This window comes from Vicugna pacos, chromosome 7, assembly GCF_048564905.1.
Source record: "Vicugna pacos chromosome 7, VicPac4, whole genome shotgun sequence".
Taxonomy (NCBI): Eukaryota; Metazoa; Chordata; class Mammalia; order Artiodactyla; family Camelidae; genus Vicugna; species Vicugna pacos.
Genome location: NC_132993.1, coordinates 61,038,619 through 61,060,092, shown reverse-complemented (window position 1 = coordinate 61,060,092; position 21,474 = coordinate 61,038,619). Strand labels below are relative to the sequence as shown.

The 21,474-nt window shown below is 42.2% G+C and overlaps 2 protein-coding genes across 11 annotated transcripts in view; one reads left to right on the top strand and one right to left on the bottom strand.

The window, feature by feature from the left end:
* SGCE (sarcoglycan epsilon) overlaps positions 1-21,474 on the bottom strand; it is a 127,330-nt gene that overhangs the window by 57,566 nt on the left and 48,290 nt on the right. For 2 of the 9 annotated variants that reach the window (XM_072964977.1, XM_072964976.1), the window contains exon 4: positions 16,219-16,321. In XM_072964977.1, coding sequence (XP_072821078.1) covers positions 16,219-16,231 — 13 coding nt within the window. In that variant the 5' untranslated portion in view covers positions 16,232-16,321. Of the gene's footprint in view, positions 1-6,961; positions 7,145-16,218; positions 16,546-21,474 lie in introns of those variants that run through there. The other 7 variants (XM_072964972.1, XM_072964973.1, XM_015242043.3 and 4 more) reach the window with 5 other exon arrangements.
* On the top strand, positions 7,361-20,320 carry PEG10 (paternally expressed 10). Of its 2 annotated transcripts, none has more exon segments than NM_001291337.1 (2): positions 7,361-7,582; positions 13,955-20,320. In NM_001291337.1, coding segments are annotated over 2 exon segments (2,379 nt in total). In that variant the 5' UTR covers positions 7,361-7,577; the 3' UTR covers positions 16,328-20,320.

The following is a 21,474-nucleotide window of genomic DNA, read 5'->3' as shown; positions in this document are numbered from 1 at the left end:
ATAATAATCAAAGTGGTGACCAGATGAATGAATGAAAAGCAAAAGAATGGGAAAGAATTTACACCGGAGTTGCCTAACTCCTAAACATTTTTGAAATGAATGGCTTCATTTGTTAGAAAAGAAGTCTACCTTCCATGTCACAACATATGCTGTGGCGATACCCGTGGTCCAGAATGCCAAAAAGCTATTTCTAAAAATCTGATTAGTCTGAAGCAATTAGGTAGAAAATGAGATGTGCTAAAGATGAGTGCTTTTTAAGTGATAAAACACATTTAAACCACTATTACATAAGAATTCTTAAATGAGGATACAAAAAAACAAAAATTCTACCATAGTGACCCAAGAAGAAAACAACACTTGAGCTTTACTAACATGTTAATTTTTTCAAGAATACAATTAATAAGCATGCCAGCAACTCGTACTTCAAGGCTACTTATTTACTCCCTAAGATAACTTTCTGAAGTTTAAAATTTAAACATTGGGCATTATTTACTTCTCAAACCCAGAAACAACAGGAGCGAGTATTGCATTCAAGGAATTGCAAGTAGCCGCCTGCAGATCAGGTGAGCGAGCGTTGACAAGCCAGAAGCTCATCTTTGAGCATTTCTCTCTCGGAAATATGAGCTCAGCTCAGGAACGCCTGTGGCATCTTCAACAACTGGGAACCCAGCCATCACAAGTAGCCCGGTACTTTATTACAATCCCACAAAAGTGCATGACACTTTTATAAAAGATAGAGAAAATAAGCAGAGGAGAAACTTGCTCAACATTAAAAATACACCTCACACAGTCAGAGTTAGAAAGACCATTTTTCTGAGCTAACAATGAGTGGAGGAGAAAGTTCTGCATATGGGGAGATGAGGCAGGAGAAAAGAAGCAGGAAAAAGTTGGTTTAAAAAGATAATTGAAGAATATTCTCTTCTTTCTTCACTTCTCTCATCAGAGTCCCCTTAGTTTCTAAGGGTCAGAGGCATAAAAATAGTTTCTGTGTAGTCAGATGTGTTACGGGTTATCACTTCTTAGAAGTGGGGTTCTGTGTGCGTACTCCACAAATTAATTTTGAGCAATCACATTTTCAAAGTTAGAGATGGTAATCAAAACAAACAATCAATAGGCAGATGGAGAGAGGAAAGAAAAATCTGCCCCAACACATGTTTCAGACACTAAGACCGTGCCACTGAGGCAGTCAGAAACCAGCCTAACTTGAAGTGAAGAGAAGTTAAAAGAGTACATGGTCAGCAGTTACTTTTGATTGAAAGGTTTTATCTTCTATTGAAAAACTATAAAAATTGTAACGCTAAGGATTACGAGGACATAGAAGTGGGGGCGGGGGGGGGGCAGGTACTAGAGAAGGGCGAATAGCTCACATTCCCCTTGTAGGGTAAGAGGCTCCAGCAGCCTAGGACTGAGCTGTCCTGGACCAGCAGCTGAGGGAGTCTGCTCCCCCTGAACCCAGGGTGCCCCCAGTATCTGCAGCCACTCTGCCTGAGAAGCCTGTTCTCGGCGAGCAAGAAATCCCAGGAAAGGAACAACTCTAGGAAGCAAGATAAAGCCAGGATACTTTGCAGGGGAAAAAAAAAAACTTTACTTCTCAGATTCTCATGTTTGAAATGGAATGAGAAGGGAGGAAAGAATGTGTTAAAACTGTCCTGTTGTGAGCTATTTTCGAGTTGTAAGAAAATCAACCTGCAACAAACACACAGGACTATTATTTTTAGACAGTTTATCAGAAAAAAATTAAATGTTTCCATCACAAGTATCTTTGCTGTCCTACACTAAAATGTTACCATGGCCTTCAAATTAAAGTCATTGCAATAAAGGTGAATATTCCTGATACTTTAAAAGAATAGACCAAGTAAAGGTATAAAGTTGATTTCCTTGCTGAGCTGCACAGTTAGAAATGTCTCAAGTTGAAATCCATCTCTACCTTTCACCCAGCGAAGCTTTCTGAAGCAAACAGAAGAGAGTTTATGTCTACTTTTAGCCTTCAAGCTAAATATTTCCAGACCCTCTGAGGATACCTCCTATGACAGGTTTGCCAGACCCCTCACCATCCCCATGGACTGTTCTGGAAGTTGTCTAATTTGTCAGTATCTCTCTTTCAATGTGACAGCCAGAAATGAACACAATACTACAGATGTGGTTAATTAGAGCAGGGTACTATTAATTTTTGTGACATATGGACACTATACTATTACCGGAGTCTAAATTTGTTTTTTTTTACAGTCATATCATGCCGCTGGTTCATATTAACTGTCTTTTTCCTCAAAAATTGCCACCATATAAAGTCACCTCTTTCCTTACACATCAATGAATAATGATGCATTTACTGCTATAAAATATCTTTTAAATTGGCACTGCAGCCTACTTAAACACTGTTAACTCTAAATTCTGTCATCTATGTGTAACAGTTGTCCCTTTTCCAAGTCATCCACGGATTTTAAAGCAAGCATCTTAGATCTACATCCAAGTTATTCATAAAAATGTTGAAGCAGAGAAGACCCAGGTCTTGTGATCCTTCACCAAGGACCACTTCCTGACCTAAAGCCCGTAATCCACACACCTGGCGGGTGCTGGTGCAGCCTGCCTCAGGATCACAAAGCAATCCTGCTAGTCAACACAGCATCTCATACACAAGAGCATTCTAAAGCCTTGACAAATGCTTCACAGAAAGCAAGATTCACTTATCTTTCAAAACAAAGTGTAAAAAAACTACATGTATTAAAATTACAGTCATGTAAAAATATATATGCACACAGAACAAAGATTAGAAGGGAAGGAACATCAATGGAAATGTTTGTTCTAGTGTCAGACTGTGGAAATTGTTTTTTATTCAATACTGTCTTTACTACAGTTACATTGTTTAAAAAATTGAAGACACCAGAATTTTGCTTAGAGAGAATTTTGCTTGGAAGCAGTTAATGTGAAATAACTTTAAGAGCACTGAGACTATCTGATTCTAACAACCTGAAAACCCCAAAAGGAAAAACAGTCATTTGAAAAGACTTGTTGATCTTTAGAACCACTTTTTAATGTTTTGCATTGTTGCTTTTGACTTAATACTTCTAGAGATCAGGGAGATAGCAAACTGGAGAACTGGATCCTGAAGTTTACACAAAGTCTCATGTTATGCATGTGTGTGCACGCACATGTCTGTCTCTCTGTCCATCTGTCTGTCTATCTTTCTGTCATGTCTGTCTCTCCGTCTCTGCTGGAGAGGTTAAAAAGGATCAAAAGAAAAAAAAAATTGTGTTAATGTTTCTGTGAAGCTCTGGACTAAAACAGAGTTCCAGCCCAAGAATCTCTAATGGACACAGAAACCCATATCATCTCTTCACCTAGAGTCCTTTTTCACACCAAGAGTAGGAAATAAGATAAACAGCAAAATTTAGACTTTGATGCTTAGAACTGAAGTAAGGGTAAGTTTTCAGAAAAGGAATCAGAGTAAGTGTGGACAGTTAGTGAAAAAGAAAAAGAAACAAAGTAGCTGGTTATTTTGGAGAAAATGTGACCCACAAATACCGCACTTACTACAACTCCAGACGTTCTGAATATTTGTGAATTTTTTACCCTGCCAGTGTTTCTTCACTGCTTCATCATTTTGTCTGGAGTATGGTTTTTTTTTATCAGTGAAAACCAGTGCTAGAAACTGGATATGTGTTACCTTTCTCTCTCATCAGTTTTCTCTGTTGCTGTCCCTTGCTAATTTTCAGTAACTGAGAGAAGAGAAAATTCCACTTTGCTTAGAAATACAATTTTTCCACTAGAATTTAAGCTAAATATAAGAGGTAAATCAACAGTTTTCAGATTTATGGCAAAACTCTTATAACAAATGGATAAAATGGTCAAGTACTAAGTCCAATTAATATTTGGCAACTGAAAATTTTACTTTACTTAGAAATAAATTTTTCCTACCATACTAAAAGTTAAGTCAAATGAATGTGGTAAATCAGCAGGTTCATAGATCTATAGCAAATTGTCATTTAAAATAGGCAAAATGTCCAACTAGAAAGTCCAGTTATTATTTAACAAGTGAAATTCCACTTTGTTTCGAAAGACAATTTTCCCACCACCCTAGAAATTAAGCTAAATATATAAGGTAAATCAACAGCTTCATAGATACACGGTAATTTGTCTTAAATAAGTAAAAGTGTCCAATTATAAATTCTATTATTTGACAAGTGAAAATCCCACTTTGTTTTGAAATACAATTTTCCCACTACACTAGAAGTTAAATACAGGTGGTAAATCAACAGCTTCATAGATCCGCAGAAAATTCTTATAACAATTGGTTAAAATGTTCAAATACAATAGGCAGTTACAACTGATAAAGTAAATAATGCACATTAGCACCTTTTTTGCTTTGTGGGAAATCTTGTCAAAAAGGGTAAGAAACAGTCAACACTAGAAACAAATACCTAAGAAAATCCAAAATTCACTTATGATATTAAATGTCAAAAAAGTGTTTTAAAATTCTTGTCTGTTAATTTGAGGGATGGTTTTTTAATATTGTTTTGTTGTTTTAGGTAACACAAAAATGTCATCTAAAGTATTTATCCATTAACATTGAATCTTTGTTTTTATTTCTAATGCTATTTTGTTGCTTTAGGTTAAAAAGTTCTATCAAAACTACTTATCTATTGATGTTTTTTCCTTAGGAAAATCTAAGCAAAGTAAAAATTATTTCACATGTATGTAGAGGAGTGAAAACGCAAGGAAATATACTAAATGATTACTATGTGTATGTTAGCATAATGAGATCAGAGGAAATTCTCAATTCTTCGGTTTTAAATGTTTATGTACTAACATTGTCCATTTAAAACTTTCATTAGAAAAAGGCATTAATATTATTTCCTTTAAAAAGAACCCTACAAATATAATGTTATTTTGATAGCTAAGGCTCCTCAGAAAGAAAATAATGGAGGAAATTAATTTGATCACATTTTTAATTTTTAGAAATTATGTGCAACTCTATGAAAAAATATATTATTTAGGCACATATATATGCATAGAGAAAGTAGAGTTCATAAATGTTACTGGGGTTATCTCAGGATGAAGAGGTTACAGGTGATCTTGATTTTCTTGTCGATTTTTCTTCCAGTTCTCTGGAGTTTTTTCCTCTAAATTTTGCACAATGAATAGGAATTTTACTTTTATTATGATAAAGATAACACTAAAGCTATTCCAGTCCCTCCCCTCTGCCCCCAATCCTGGCTAACATTTTGAAATAAAAATTCAAATAGGTTCAAACTTGTTCAAACTTTAAGTCTTGGGATAGATTTTTAAGCCTGAATTTTCTCTATCATCTATGCTGTTTTCTTAATCTCACTTCATTCAGTCAACAAACAACTAGATGAAGTAATTTTCCTGAATTTAAAAAAATGCTAAGAATTTGACAGTCCGACGGTTACTAGAACAGTTCTCTAGCTAACATAAGAAATTCTGAAATTATTCTATCTTGCAGAAAAGGGTGAACATTCTAAACATTAAAAGGCACTAGGTACTTCTAAAGAGTATATTGTGCTCACCCAACTTCCTAGAAAAATACCTTTCAGTGTTGGAAATCTGCACTTCATGTATCTAATGGTCAACACTTTATTTCTGACAAAAAGCAGAATCTCAGTAAATGTGCTACAGTCTTGTTTATTCCTAGAAAGGCTCGCGTTAAGTGCGATCCCTGCCACCCTGTCATCTACAATGGGTCAAATTCTTATTTATCCTCTCTATATAAAATAATCTGTAGCAATGTTACCTAACTATGCACAATTTTAGCCTTCAAATACAAATGTGTCCCAACTGTATATCATGAATCTCACTCAGCTGTAGACAATTGGTTTTTCACTTTAACCTAAACTTCTTTTATTAAGATCATCAACAGATTGTCCGTTTTCTCAGTGCCTAACACTTTGTGGCGCTTAAATTGAAATCCACGCTATGACTTTTTTTTTTTAGCATCCTTTCTCATCATTATTTTAGTCTTACAACTCATTGCAATTTTCTCTAACCTAAAATGTATGTTTATACGTTTAAATATGCACAAACATTTGTGACCGAATCTCCGCAACACGCTTCAAGGATTAAACGTGCGGTTACGGTAACTAAATGTTTTCATTCACCCTACAAGATTTAGAAAAATGTAACGTTGCAGGGAGAGCTAGGTCTCTGCGTAAACCTCGTAATCACCACCAAAAGGCCGTAGCTGGGAGCCTCCAAAGCCCGCCAGATACATAGAAGGCATCCACAGCTGTTTTTAATTGTTTTTGCTTTCTCAAAATTGTGCACATGGTGGGGCAAACCGTTCTGTTTTGGCGCCTCTGGCCCCTAGCCGGGGTTAACCCTGACCTGAACGCCTTGTTTAGCTCCTAGCATTTCATGATTCCGTTTCCCTACTCCGTAAAACCTAAGAAAAACGAGATTTCCGCCGCTAAGAAATTCGCTTAGGAAGAGAGAATTAGGCGTTTCAAATACACATTTTTGTGTTCTCTCCAGATGGGATTCAAGAAAAGGAGAAAAAGATGTGTTTGTGTAGAGGGGGGCGCAGCCTCACACATTTCCTACGGCTCGCCTCTGAGCCGCAGAGGCCCACTCACGGGATAACGCCCCCCCCACCCAAATGGGCAAGACCCCCCAGCTCTTTGCTGCAGGGATCGGGAGATGTCCACCCAGGGCTGGCGTGGGGTTGGGGGTGGGAATGGAAACTGGAGATGGAATTTCGGCGCCTCTGGGCAGGGAGGGGCCCGCGGGGGCGCGGAGGAAAAAGGCCAAGGGTCAAGCCTGGTAAGGAACGCAAAGGCCCGGGAAGTGGGGTGCGGGGCGTCCTGGAGGAGGGGTGCATTGAGGACTCCGCAGCAAGAGGGGCTGACGCCCAGAAAATGCGCCCGGGTACCCAAAACCCGGGCGGGGGATGGGGAGGCGGCGGCCTGTTGGCCCCAGGACCTCCCGTCGCGCGCAGCCCACTAACCTGTCAGTAAGAAGGTGCCAGTGGTCGCGGGGCTCATCTTGCGTGTCCCCCGACCCTGTCCCGTCCAAGCACAAGGGTCTCCCAGCTCCCACCACCGGGGCAATTGCATTCTTGGCCTGGCTAGGCCGGCCGTCCTCGATTCTCCCCTCCCCTCCCTTTCTTCTTTCCTCCCAGCTTGGCCAGTTCAGCATCAGCATCCTGCACCCCCTCCTTAATCCCGTACTCCCTCTAGCGGCGGGCCACTGTAGCGTGGCCATCACCCCCACCCCCATCTCCCCCATCCCCCCATCCCCTCCGCCCCCGCTCCCCCTCCGCCCCCCTAACCCGCGGAGCACGCTGGGATTTGGCGCCCCCCTCCTCTGTTCAGCCTATATAAGGCTCCTAGTCCGCGCTCCGGGTACACGCGCTTCAACTTCGGTTGGTGTGTGTCGAAGAAACCTGACCACGACCTCAGGAGAACAGCGAAGAGGGTCCACCGAGCCTCGCGAAAGGTCCGCTGAGCGGGCTCGCGTCCGGAGCCACTCCGGGCTGCCGAGCACCCAGCGGAGCCCACGCCTGGCACAGGTGTGGGACCCAGTCCCTCCTGTCTTCGCAGAGGAGTCCTCGCGTGGTGAGTATGCGGTGAGGATGTTTCTTTTTTTTTTTTTTTTCTTAAGATCACGTTCATTCCCGGTTCTTATCGGGAGTTGCGGGAGATGGAGTAGCGCCCCGAATGTCTCCACGCACACCGTGTCACGCCTTTACTGGCTGTACCCCCAAAATGATGGAGAAACCAAGCCTTCAGGGCTTTGATTTCCAGAACCCAAGTCCAGATATGGGCTGTAGAGATATGAGCTGCGGACAAACATGAGCTGCAGACGGACATGGGCTACAATTTGCAAACGTGCTGCAAAGTGATATGCGCTACAAGCTAATTGGTGCTTCAATGCGCTACAAACTGATAAGCGCTTTGAATATGCCGCAAACTGATGAGCGCTTTAGATGCGCTACAGATTGATAGGCGTTTCAAATGCACTACAAACTGATGGGCGCTTCATTGCACTACAGATGGGCGCTTCAATGCGCTACAGACTGGGCACTTAAATGCGTTAGGGATTGTTGGGCGCTTCATTGCGCTAAAACCAGTATGAACTGCAGCGATATATGAGCTGCAGACTGATGACTGATTTGCGCTTTAAATGCGCTACAAAATCTGAGCTGCAGAAGATTGGCGCCACAAAAATGATATGACTACCATTCCAACAGCGCTTCATCGCGCCACAAAACACAGAAACTGCAGAGGTACATGAGCTGCGGAAAATTTTACCCCTTAAATGCACTACAAAGTAATAGCAACTGCAGGGGTACAGTAACTGCACTGTTTTGCGCTACAAAGAAACCAGCTGAAGCGGACATGAGTAAGATTACTCTCTTATAGGAACCCCACCCTTTGTCTCTAACACACCTTTGGAATGGCTCCCACTATGTTTTTCTACAGGACTGTTCTCTACATGATGGTGCTGTTAGACAAAATGGAGCCCTGGGCAAAAATTAGTGTTTAACATTCTGCCCACACCATTCCTGCTATGGCAGTGGAGTGGAGAGGTGTTGACTTGAGTGTAAAAGGGAATCTTTTGGTGGTGGCAGAGTGGACTGCCATGCCTAGTTGCGTTTAATTGAAGTGGCGGTGTAGTTGTAGTGGTGGCGCAAATTGGCGTCCAGCAACAGTTTGTGGAAACTGTTGGTCCGCTGAGTATTGAAAGCGGGGGGGAGGATTGGATCTGGGGGTGATTGCTCTTGTAGCATGAAATGAATCTGGCTGTTGGAGGCTGGTGGGAGGGGTTTTGGGGGGGGGATCCTGGGAGAGGCTTGCAGCCAGTCTCAGACCTGCCCCGCCCATTCTAGCGCGCCTTCTCCGCAGTATCTGCTCAGAGCAGGCTTAGCGCCTCCCAGCGCCTACTCAGAGCGCGCCTCCTCGGCCGCGCGCCTCCTTGGCCGTGCGCCTCCTCCTCCACGCGCCTCCTCGGCCGCGCGCCTTCCCAGAGCGCGCCTTCTAGACGCTGCCTCCGCAGTCCCCGCCTCCCCCTGTGCCCGCCTCCTCTGAGGTGATTCCCCAGACCCCGCCTTCCCCTGAGCCTGCCTCCTCTGATGCAGCTCTCCAGACCCCGCCTCCCCCTAAGTCTGCCTACTCTGAGGCCACCCGCCCAGACCTCTCCTCCCCCTGAAGCCCCCCTCCTCTGGGGTGGCTTGCCCAGACCCCCAGACCTCCTCTCTCTGAGCCTGCCTCCTCTGAGGTGGCTTGCCCAGACCCTGCTTCTTCTAAGCTTGGCCCCTCCCTGAACCAGCCTCTTCTGAGCTGGCCTATGGCCCCACCTCCCCCAGAGCCCACTTGCGCCTGCGCAGTGTGAGCCCCCACCCCTCCCGTCAGGTAGCCCTCCTTTGCGCCTGCGCACCTTCACTGTCTGAGCCTGGCTGCACAGCCCCGCCCTCCTGCGGTTTCTGCTGCGCCTGTTTTGCTTGTTATCCACTGGTGTCTAACAAATATAAGAGTAATAAATAAGAATAATTAATCTAACAACAATATTAATTAGACATGACGTTAATAAGCATGTTTTCTAAGCACTCTGCATATGTTAAATAACATAACCCCGTAATTTAAACTCTTATTAGGGGTTATGAAGGGTGCTTCTAAACTGACATGTCTGGCACCTGTAAGAGCAATCCAGCTAAATGTTTTTACTATAAATGAAAAATAAAATATTATAAATACTTTAACATTTAAGACTTTTTTTGACACACTAGTGGACCTTTGAGATGGGATCTACTGGAATCGGATGCTTTTGTGAATACGAAATAAAGAACAACTTGAACTTTGTTTCATAGGAGTTTTACGTGGCCTTATTGATGCTGCAGCTTGGCCTCTGAGGGAGGATGAAGTGTTTATCTGCATGCCTATGAAGCTGGATTTTTTTCTTGGAACGCTAGAGGATTAGCCCTGGCTAACTTGCCTACATATTTATTAATTGTGCCTGGCACATGGTAGGCATTCATTAAATATGTGCTAAATGACCAGAGTAAGTTGGTTTATTCCTTGTCTTCCTTGGTGTCTGCAGATGTTTTCTGGGTTTTTGCACCTGGCTCTTTCCTATGGTGCTTTGCTGTCCTGGGATGTCCAAGACATTGCTTGCCTTATCTCTCTCACGTTTAACAGGATCTTAAAAAAAAAAGTATGTATTTTTAAACTCCAATAATGTAAGCTGTAATTATAATTTAAAACAACTAAATTAATTCAAAATATTCCAGATAATTAACTTTTTTATAAACTAAAAAGCAAAAGCTAATTATTTAAATTTGGGGCAGGAGGATTATTTAATGGTCCATAATTGTCATATTTAAAATTTGTGTAATGTAACAAAATGGCTACATTACAAAATACAGACTGAGGGTTTTAGCTGGCATTTAAAAATATATACATAAAACAAATTTACTGACAGTCAGATGTTTGTTTCTAACTATATGAAGAAATTATAAAACCTGGTTCCATATATTATAAACCATGAGCCAGGACTTCGTTACAGGGGGGTTTGGAAGCATTGGCTCCAAAAAATCTGTCACACTCCACCAACACGCCCCCCCTGCCCCAACAAGTGTACAAACTATGGTATCATGTGCTTATCATAATTACAGCTTTCAGTAAGTCCCCAGGCCCCTTTTATGCACCATGTCCCCCTGACCCCCCCTTCTCTTTGGAAGTTATATGTCTGCATTTTAAAAAGGTTCAAAACAATGGTAAGAAAAAAATGTGCACATTAATAAAATTTGCATTTCACAAATAGCATTCATAGTTCTCAAAGAAATGTGGACATTTGCAAATGTAAAACAATTAAGCATTGTTTAATGAAGTGTGATTTCCTAATGGGATGTTTAATGTGTGGCAGTTTTTGGCTACTATTTTACTTTGCTATGTTTGGGGGTCGGGGAAATAGAAATTTTCAGAAGTCATTGTGAAGAGTCAAAGGTTGAATCAAATGTATTTAATTCTTAAATACAGTAATACTGAACTCTTTTTCATATGTAAAGATGGCATCTGTCCCAAGTTGCTTAGCTTTAAGCTGTATGTCCTTTCAGGTTTTAGGAATGGGGCCTCTTGACCCCACCTCCCTAATCCAGCCCCTACTAAGGGGGGCGTTTAAGGAGCCATAGTCCTGTAATTCAAATCAAGTCACAGTGCTCCTGTTCCCATGTTAATTGGTGCTCCAGTTGCTGTTTAAACATTTGTAAACTTACACTGTTAATTTGCCTGCCCACTACCCTTTCACTTTTAATGTTAAATTTCTCTGCTCTGGGCAGTTATCTCTTTTAGGGCTTAGGGTCCTACCCCAAAATTACAAACCCCAGGGATGGGAGCTTTAGGCCTGCTATTGATATAAGTTAGGAGCCTCAAACTGGTGACCTTGCAGGCTAAATAAGGCCATTAATTTGTTAGACCAGCACTGGATTAAAAAATTTTTACAAGAATTCAATGTTTGGGGAGGGGGGAATGCATCCCCATGTTAAATAGTTGCTGCCCCTCCCTATTGTCCTGTTTCCAACCTTCTCACCTCTATATTATCTTCCTTTCTACCAACAGCATTTAAATTTTAAACTCTTACTGATTTCTTGTTTCCATAAACAATGCAGTGACTATTTGCTGATTTCCTAATGTACTGTTATTTCTGTCCTATCATTGTGTTTTGCAGATGTTAAAACCATCAGACCTGGGCCTCAGTAAAGCCCACCCCAGTGACTGTGACTGACATGTAGGCTGTTAACCTTCCTGACCTGGGTCAGGCTACGCCAGACCATGCTGTGAATGCCTTTTCAGAAATCTTGTCTCTAAGTTTTGAAAGTATTAATTAATGTCTTGATGACAGAAGTGGCACCTGAGTCACCTGACCTGTGCTTATTAGTTGCTTTTCTATGGGACATTAAAACTCTTAATTTAATAAATAAAAGTTGCATTATTTTGTAACCTCATAATCTGAGTGTCACCAATACAGTTGTCTTTAGGCAGTTGGAAATGAAACTGAATGTCACAGGTTATGATGTGTTAATTACACCTTATAATTTCTTCTAAACGTGAATATCTTATCTTAAATATCAATTGTTAATTGTTTTTGTAGCCTAAGTTATTAAAGTAATTAGGTAACAGTTTAAAACTATTAAAACGGCACAGTGATTCTGTCCCTTAAGGACTCTGCTATCTAGCTACTCCTTGGAGAGGCCATACCAACAGTGCAGGGCATAGGGAAAATGGCAGTGGGTGGCAGGGTTGGCAAAGGGGAGGGCCTAAAGAATTAGGAGAGGCCTTAGAAAAGGAGGAAGGGCTATTTCTCCACAGCCAGGCATCATGTTTGATTATCATCACCTTTTTCCCTACCTTGTACCCTGTTGGTTGAAATATTAGCTATTTTTCACCAAATTTCTCTGAATAATACATGTTTATCTTTGTGGTTTTATTTTATGTAATTAATTTGGTGTCCATTTTTGCCTTGATAGATCAGAGAAGAACAGGTGGCTAGGACTGCCAAGTTAAAATGTAGTGAATAGGCAGTCTGCCTGCTTTATATATTAAGTTTTTAAACTTTTTGGCCCTTTCCTAGAGTTTTCCAAATATGAGAATTTAAGGTCCATTTAAAAAAATTATTGAAATGTTAAAATAAGTACTCTAAATGCATTTAACCTTATTTTCAGGAAGTATGCAAGCAATGTGTGCTGTTATTGTATGTGTGATTTATTGCTACCATACCCATAATTAGGACATTTAATCCCCCCTACCCACGCACATACATCTACCCACCCCCTAAGCATGAAGCCCTATCCCACTTTAAATCACAAACTTTGGGGTGGGGCTATGCTGACAAATCTTGCTTAAAAACCAGGGATTGCAAACTGGTGACCTGCAAGTCTAATGAGGCCCTGGATTTGTTTGACAAACAGTGTTTTTGTTGTTGTTTTTTAAATTAGTATCTTTTGGTGGGAGGTACATATCCAGGTTGCCATAGTTGCAGCCCCTCCCTATTTTAATCTCAGCCTCTTTACACACAAAGTTAAAGTTTGTTTTTTAATCAGTGACTTTATTAATATTAGCTAACAGTTAGTGAATATTCACTATGTGCTTTACCTGCATTATTTAATTAAATCCTTACCCATAAGTTTGAGGTGTGCTATTATTGGGCTTCTTTGAATGAATGCCCCATTTTTCAGCCCCACTACTCCTAGGAGGCATCAATGAACATCTGTTAATTGACTGTATAATAAGAAAGGAAACTGATAAACACATGCTGCTGCCTAGTGCCATTTCTGTCCCAAAGGAAAAAAGTAATATAGACAGTCCTGTGGATTTTGTGGTGGTGGTTGTTTGTTCTCATAACCAGTTACTTTCTTTCTAGATGTGGATTAGGGCTGGCCAGAGTGCCCCATCCCCCAGGGTTGATGAATACAGGCATCATGATTTTAATTCCTCTCTTCTTTTTCTTGGTTCTCTATTGGCTGAAACAGTAGGCGTTTTCAGGTAACTTCTCTAATAACAGTTACAATTTTGGCTTCATTTTGTGTAACTTTTCTGGTGTCAGTCTTTGTCCTGAAAGTTTCTTGCTTTGCTCTCTGGATATAAAACTTCTTGTTTGGAGTGTTTCCACTTTCTTTATTAGCCAGTAAAAGTAATTGTGCTGTTGATACAGTGATGTATTGTTGAATCATAATGAACAGGTGATTCTTGAGGATGAAAAGGACATTTGGACAAGAAAAAGTAGGGTGCTTTTTATTATCTGTTGTCCTCATTGATTAACTGATTTCTTTTTTTGCAGGGTTTTTGTCTGTTTATTAACTACCGATGTAAGCAAGTAAAGCAAAGAGATACTTTAAATACTCATGTATTTAAGGTACTTTAATAGATATTTTAAACGCTAAAATCTTCTTTGTATTGTGCTGCTTTGAATGTATATGTTGAATTTATGCTTCTATTATTTACAGAAACAAAAAGCTTCTGAAAACCAAACGCCGAAAGGGTGGAAGAGGAGGCCAAGATCCAGGCCTCCATCCCCACAGGAGTGAAGCGACACCTGGGAGGTCTCCTCCCACCCCAACTCTCACCCTGGGGCCCGACTGCCCACCTCCTCCTCCTCCTCCTCCCCCCAACGGTCCCTCCTCCACCTCCTCCTCCTCCTCCTCCGCCTCCTCCGCCGCCTCCTGCAGCGGCCAAAGGGGCCAGTACATCCCCAACCTGGCAGAACGAAGACGGGACGATCTCTCTGAAGAGATCAACAACCTCAGAGAAAAGGTCATGAAGCAGTCCGAGGAGAACAACAACCTGCAGAACCAGGTGCAGAAACTCACAGAGGAGAACACCTCCCTCCGTGAGCAAGTGGAGCCCGCCCCCGAGGACGAGGAAGACGACATTGAGCTCTGTGGTGCTGCAGCCGCTGCTGCCCCAGCCACTCCGATCGAGGAAGAGTGCCCAGATGACCTTCCAGAGAAGTTTGACGGCAACCCAGACATGCTGGTTCCTTTCATGTCCCAGTGCCAGCTCTTCATGGAAAAGAGCACCAGAGATTTCTCAGTTGATCGCGTCCGTGTCTGCTTTGTGACAAGCATGATGACCGGCCGTGCTGCCCGCTGGGCCTCCGCCAAGCTCGAGCGATCCCACTACCTGATGCACAACTACCCAGCCTTCATGACCGAAATGAAGCATGTCTTTGAAGACCCTCAGCGGCGCGAGGCTGCCAAACGCAAGATCAGACGTCTGCGCCAAGGCATGGGGTCAGTCATCGACTACTCCAACGCTTTCCAGATGATTGCACAGGACCTGGATTGGAACGAGCCTGCACTGATTGACCAGTACCACGAGGGCCTCAGCGACCACATTCAGGCGGAGCTGTCACGCCTTGAAGTTGCCAAGTCACTGCCCGCCCTGATCGGCCAGTGCATCCACATCGAGAGAAGGCTGGCCAGGGCAGCTGCCGCCCGCAAGCCGCGCTCTCCGCCACGTGCACTGGTGATGCCTCATGTCAGCAGCCACCACCAGGTAGATCCTACCGAGCCAGTGGGAGGTGCCCGCATGCGCCTGACCCAGGAAGAAAAAGAAAGACGCAGAAAGCTGAACCTGTGCCTCTACTGTGGGAATGGAGGTCACTACGCAGACAACTGTCCTGCCAAGGCCTCGAAGGCTTCGCCGGCGGGAAACTCCCCGGCCCCGCTGTAGAGGGACCTTCAGCGACCGGGCCGGAATTAATAAGGTCCCCACAAGATGATGCTTCATCTCCACACTTGCAAGTGATGCTCCAGATTCATCTTCCGGGCAGACACACCCTGTTCGTCCGAGCTATGATCGATTCTGGTGCTTCTGGCAACTTCATTGATCACGAATACGTTGCCCAGAATGGCATTCCTCTACGAGTCAAGGACTGGCCAATACTTGTAGAAGCGATCGATGGACGTCCCATAGCATCGGGCCCAGTTGTCCATGAAACGCACGACCTGATAGTCGACTTGGGAGATCACCGTGAAGTGCTGTCATTCGATGTGACTCAGTCTCCATTCTTCCCCATCGTCCTTGGGGTGCGTTGGCTGAGCACACACGATCCCAACATCACGTGGAGCACCCGATCGATCGTCTTCGATTCCGAATATTGCCGATACCACTGCCGGATGTATTCTCCAATACCACCATCGCTCCCACCACCAGCACAACCTTCATTCTATTACCCAGTAGAAGGATACAGAGTTTACCAACCAGTGAGATATTACTACGTCCAGAATGTGTACACTCCAGTAGATGAAAACGTCTACCCAGACCACCGCCTGGTTGACCCGAACATAGAAATGATCCCTGGAGCACACAGTATTCCCAGCGGACACGTGTATTCACTGTCGGAATCAGAGATGGCAGCTCTGCGAGATTTTGTGGCCAGAAACGTAAAAGATGGGCTGATTACTCCAACAATCGCACCAAACGGAGCCCAAGTTCTCCAAGTGAAAAGGGGCTGGAAACTGCAAGTTTCTTACGACTGCCGAGCGCCCAACAATTTCACCATCCAGAATCAATACCCTCGACTCTCTATTCCAAATTTAGAAGACCAAGCTCACCTGGCAACGTACACTGAGTATGTACCTCAAATACCAGGATATCCGACCTACCCTGCATATGCCACGTACCCAACCTACCCAGTAGGATTCGCCTGGTACCCTGTGGGGCGAGATGGACATGGACGATCGCTCTATGTCCCCGTGATGATCACCTGGAATCCACATTGGTACCGCCAGCCTCCGGTGCCCCAGTATCCGCCGCCGCAGCCACCTCCGCCACCGCCGCCGCCGCCACCGCCGCCCTCTTACAGCACCCTGTAAATAAATACCAGTCATCCTTCAGGATCTCTGCCCTCAAAATGTACTCCTGTTCAGTTTCTCAATCAGTGACTGTGTGCTAAATTGAGCTACTGCACCTTCAGACCAACCTGAGGCACAGGTTTTCTCTGAAATGGTTACAGAAGGTCAGGGCCACCCTGGACTGGCACACATCTTAAAGCACCAAGGGACCTCCACTGTTTGGTGGGAGTGACAAAATATTTACCAACAAATTAACTGCCAATCTAATTAGAATTCGTAGTAAGTTTACTTCCCAGCAAACCCTGGAAGCCTGGGTTTTACCTGCTGAAAGTACTGTCACCATCTGAATTAAAGGCTGCCAAAGTCCTCGTTTAACATTTACAGAGAAGCTGATGCAAACACAGGAAATGCTGTTTTCTTTATGGAGGGGGAGACAAGGAGGAGGAGGACATGACTTTTCCTGCAGTTTCGGTACTCTTTACATCACTAGAGGACCGAGGCCTTATTAAGGAAGCCAAAATTATTGGTGCAGTATGAAATGGCTTCCGTGATCTTTTTGCTGCACCTTTTGAAACTTCACCATCTTCAGACTCCACACTTTCATGGCTCAAGGAGCAGGAACTCGACCAGTTCTCCCAGGAGCAGGCAAAACCCCTGCAACAGAAACACCTCAGGCCTCAGAAGGAAGTGCTCTCAGATGGACATTTGCATGTTGAGTGTGCCTTCACATCCTGGTGCAAATCACATGTACCCAATAACTCTGGCTGTCACAACACCTTACCATCATCATGCCAGCAATGGCTTCCACACAACGTTAATCCTGGTAACCAGAGACTTTGATGGTTCCAGGTGTGTTAGATGTTTGTGAAGTGTGATCACCTCTCAGTCATGTATGAGGGCTAACAAGTAGCAAGTCAAAAGGACTCCTAAATCCCATACCCAACTCTTAAAAAAAGAGACTCTGAGTTAATGTTATCAACTTGTCCTGGAACTTCAGAAAGAATTTTTACAAGCTTTGTTAATTGGCTGGAAGAGCATGACCTGAAGTCTTGGGAGCATCTGTCCATGTCTCTGCCTCCATATGCACCTGGGCATTTCATCATCAGTCCCCTCACTAGACTGTAGCACTAGGATGCTTAGGGAGGGGAAATAATTTTAGCACCCGGTAGGGGATGGAGCTGGTAACAAGCTGCCAATGAATGGAAGGCCTCAGAAAGCAACTCAAAGCAACAGACAACACAAAAGAGTTGTCTTCAATTTGGTGACATCAACTGATGTCTCCTAGATGCTTTGTGCTAACCTGGGACTGCCTGACTTCCTTTAGCCTGGTCCCTTGCTAATACCTTGAACTCTTTGTCTAACCTCTCTCTTTCTGTTTACTACTGCCATTAACCCTGCTGCAGGATTTGTGTCATCCTTCCTGCCTGGTTGCCGAGACTCCGTTTTGCTGCCATGCAAGGAGAAGAAAGAGGCAGGCTTCTTGGGGCATCTGTTTCAACACACAGCCCCCAATTGCCAAAACAATTTGAGCAGTAGAAAACAACGTGGTATATATTTCAAATTGCCTGTCATGAAGAGGAGTCTAATGGTGAAGTTTCACTTTTCATCAACATCATCTTTCACATATTCATTATCACCCACCCCTATTCTTGCATGTTTAAACACTTAAAAGTTTTAGCTGTAGATTGATAGTGTTCTTTAACAGTGTTTTAAAGTGGTGAGTCTGCTTTCAAAAATTATTTCCATTGAATAACGAAGTACTATCCAATTCTTATTGTTAAACTACTTAAAATTGATAGGTAACGTAGTGTACAATATTTCCTTACTGTGAACTTCTCTTAAAACACTGTGAATGAGAGGCTCCTCAGAACTGGAGTATTTGTATAATAGTTCATCCTGTTCATCTTCAAACCTCTATTTTAATATCATCTAATTATTTTCTAATTGGGCCTTTAAAAATCACACAAAATGATACACAAATTCAGAGAAGACACCTAATTGGCTACTTAGTCCAAAACAACTTTTACTTTTTTTTTTTTTTCTTTCAATGGAATCAGAAAGCTTGACAGTCACTCATGTGTTTGAGTAATTACTTTTTAAATGGTGCATTTGTGCTTTTGGACTTTTTGAAGCGTTAACTTCAGTTTACCTCAGATATCAACCCATCCTCCATACATTTGAATTCCAGTTGTTTTGTGTCAAATTTACAGTTGTCAGTTGATCTTCAAGCTGCAAAGGGCCTAGAAATGGGCTATTGTTTGCAGCCCTGGCATGTGCACACGAACATTTGCCATCACTGCAAGTGGAAGTCTGGAGATGTGAGCCAACAACAACAATCATCAAGGGAGTATGGTGGTGTGGGTTAACAACTCACAGATGAAGTCCCTGACACACTTTTGGCTGTTTTGTAAAGCTTGTGAAAAACTTTGGCAGTGTGTGCTATGCTCTATAGCTATATATACTATCTATAAGTGTAGGTGTTAAGGATAAGTAATCTCAAATTTATTCTATAGTATCAGAATTTTATTAAGTTTCCTTTTACTCGATTTATTTTGTTGCTGTTGATCAATTTTAATTGAATAGTTTAAATTTTTTTTGGCATTTTCCGAAAAAAATGCCTTTATTCATAAGAAAGGGAAAAGCAAAGGAATTAAATCTCTAAAGAAGGTGGAAAGGGAGCAAAATCAAAACAAAGAAGACATATAAACCACAACATCAAAATTATTAAGCAAAATCAGTAGTCTACCTTTTAAAACAAATTGGCAAAATTGATTGACTTTTGGCCTGAATTTTCAGTGTTTAAAAAAATCAGTGAAGAAGATATAAGCTCCCATTGTTAGGCAGACTTAGAACTAGCTAAGGTCACCATGCTAGGCTGTTGAAACGGAGGCAGTTTACATACATTTCTGAAGGGTCAATTCAGTTTGAGCAATGAGGTATTTATATTAGATACTGGAAAATGGAGAATACGTTGGATTAAATCATGTGAGCTAGCACAGTAAACTTTCAGGTGCACAAAATAGGAGGGGCACATCTACATAGTGCAGTCTGGATTTCTGTTTAAGTTTGCAGGTACCTCTTGGACTCCTGAATTGATCCAGTTGTCATCTACCACAGACATTTAACATCAGACAGAATTCCAAGATTGGCAACAGAGAACACTGCGGGAAAGACCTGGGCAGAAATGAAGGACCATGTACAGAGATGAAGTGGCTGATGGGAACCACACGACATTTTCTTCTAAAGAATGCACATCTGTTGGGATGGAAGGTTCTTTGTTGTTTCAGATTGTAGAATGCTATTGAATTGGTCTGTGGAAAATTGCATTGTTTTTATTTCTTTCTGTAATCAGTTTAAGTAATTGGGGATATATATCATAATCATAAGTATTTTAGAGTGGGAGGGACTATTAAGTAATCTTAAGTGGGTGGGATTAGTTAAAAAGCATGATATTATGTACTAGGTATCTTTATAAGTGGACATGTGTACTTACTTGTGATCCTTTACCCCATGATTGCTACCCCTAATGATTTCAAATAAACTCGGAGGGAACTGCAGGGAGATCAGTCTTTTTTAGGGCTGTTGGACGTGGATAAAACCCTAGTGGGAGAAAGTTCAAAGATGATTGGGTAAATAATTTAATAGAGGATCTTTGCCCTGGGTGTTAACTCCAGGGATTGAGATTGTAAGCAAAGCCTTTAGAGAGTTAGGATAGATTGATGCCCTTTGAGAAATTGTTGCTGGAGTGAAATTGATAATGATGGATGGTAAAGATTTCATGGGAGTTACAGGAAAGTGATGGATAAGAACTGTTGCTTACGCCCCTGTCAGTAGCCCTCCTCCTTACACATGCCTCTTCTCCCTAACTCTACACCTCCTACCTACCCCTGCCTTACCTCCCCACCCTTCCCCATTGCTTTATTCTCTTTACTCTGTATTTCTCTCTATTTACTAATATTGTATTGATGTTATAATAAAAATTCAATTAATAAAGATTTAGTGGTTAAGTGAAAACTGTGTCTTGATCATTTCAGTGTTCACGGGCATTAGTGGAACATGGTGAGGGAGTGGACAGGGTTGGGGAGGAGAGAAGGGGAAGCAGGAATGGGGGAGGTCGGAGAAGGGGGAGAAAGGAGGGTAAAGAAAAATAGACGAGTGAGGAGGGGACCGTGGAGGGGACGGGACAGTGAGGAGAGGCCGTCGGGGGGTGGGGAATGGGACAGTGAGGAGGGTTGGGGGTGGGAGGAGGGAGTAGGGTGGGAAGGGTAGGGGTAATTTGGGAAGTGGTGGGGGTGGTAAAATGAATACATCAGTCAAGCAATGCAGTATCCATTATTTACCCAGAATACTTCAGGAAATCAATGAAATCATTCCTGCTGTAAAAACTTTCAACACATCAAATAAAGCCACACAATTAATAGTGACTCTGGGCATAATATAAAAATATTTTTAAACTACAAGCTTTAACACATGAAGTAAAGCCACACAATAAATAGCGACTCTGGACATAACAAAAAACTTCTTAAGCTACAAAACTTAAACATAAAATAAATCACACAATTAGTGATTATAGGTGTAACATAATAAGATGCAAAACTTTAACATATAAATTAAAGCCACGCAATAAAGAGATTCTATTGAAATAAAAGATAACATTTTATTTTTAATATCAATTTTACTTGGAATACTTGAGATTTATTAATAGAAAATTAAAACACCAGTGAGGACAAAAAAGAAGATACATAAAATGTAGTCAGATATGATGTACAGGGAAATGAGCATACAGATGTTTTTAATACCAATTAACACTAAAACAGTATCATAGTGATTGTGAGTCATCTAAAGAAAAGCGACAAATGAGGTTCATGAGACACTTAACCAGATTTCAAAACATAATAAACATTGGAGTTGTAGAATGATAGGCTGCGTATAGAAAGCCTGATCTAAACTTAGAGTAGTAATCATGTCACAATATATGTAAGTCAAAACATTATGCTGCACACCTTAAACATATGTATGGCAATTATTTCTCAAAAAAAACTGAAAGAAAAAAGATTGCCAGCTTCCCGCCCCCACCCCACCTTAGAAAAAGAAAACCTGTGATATGCCGGTTTCAAATGGTTGTTGGGTTCGTGTGACATGGTGATGGCATAAACACAGTGTTTTAT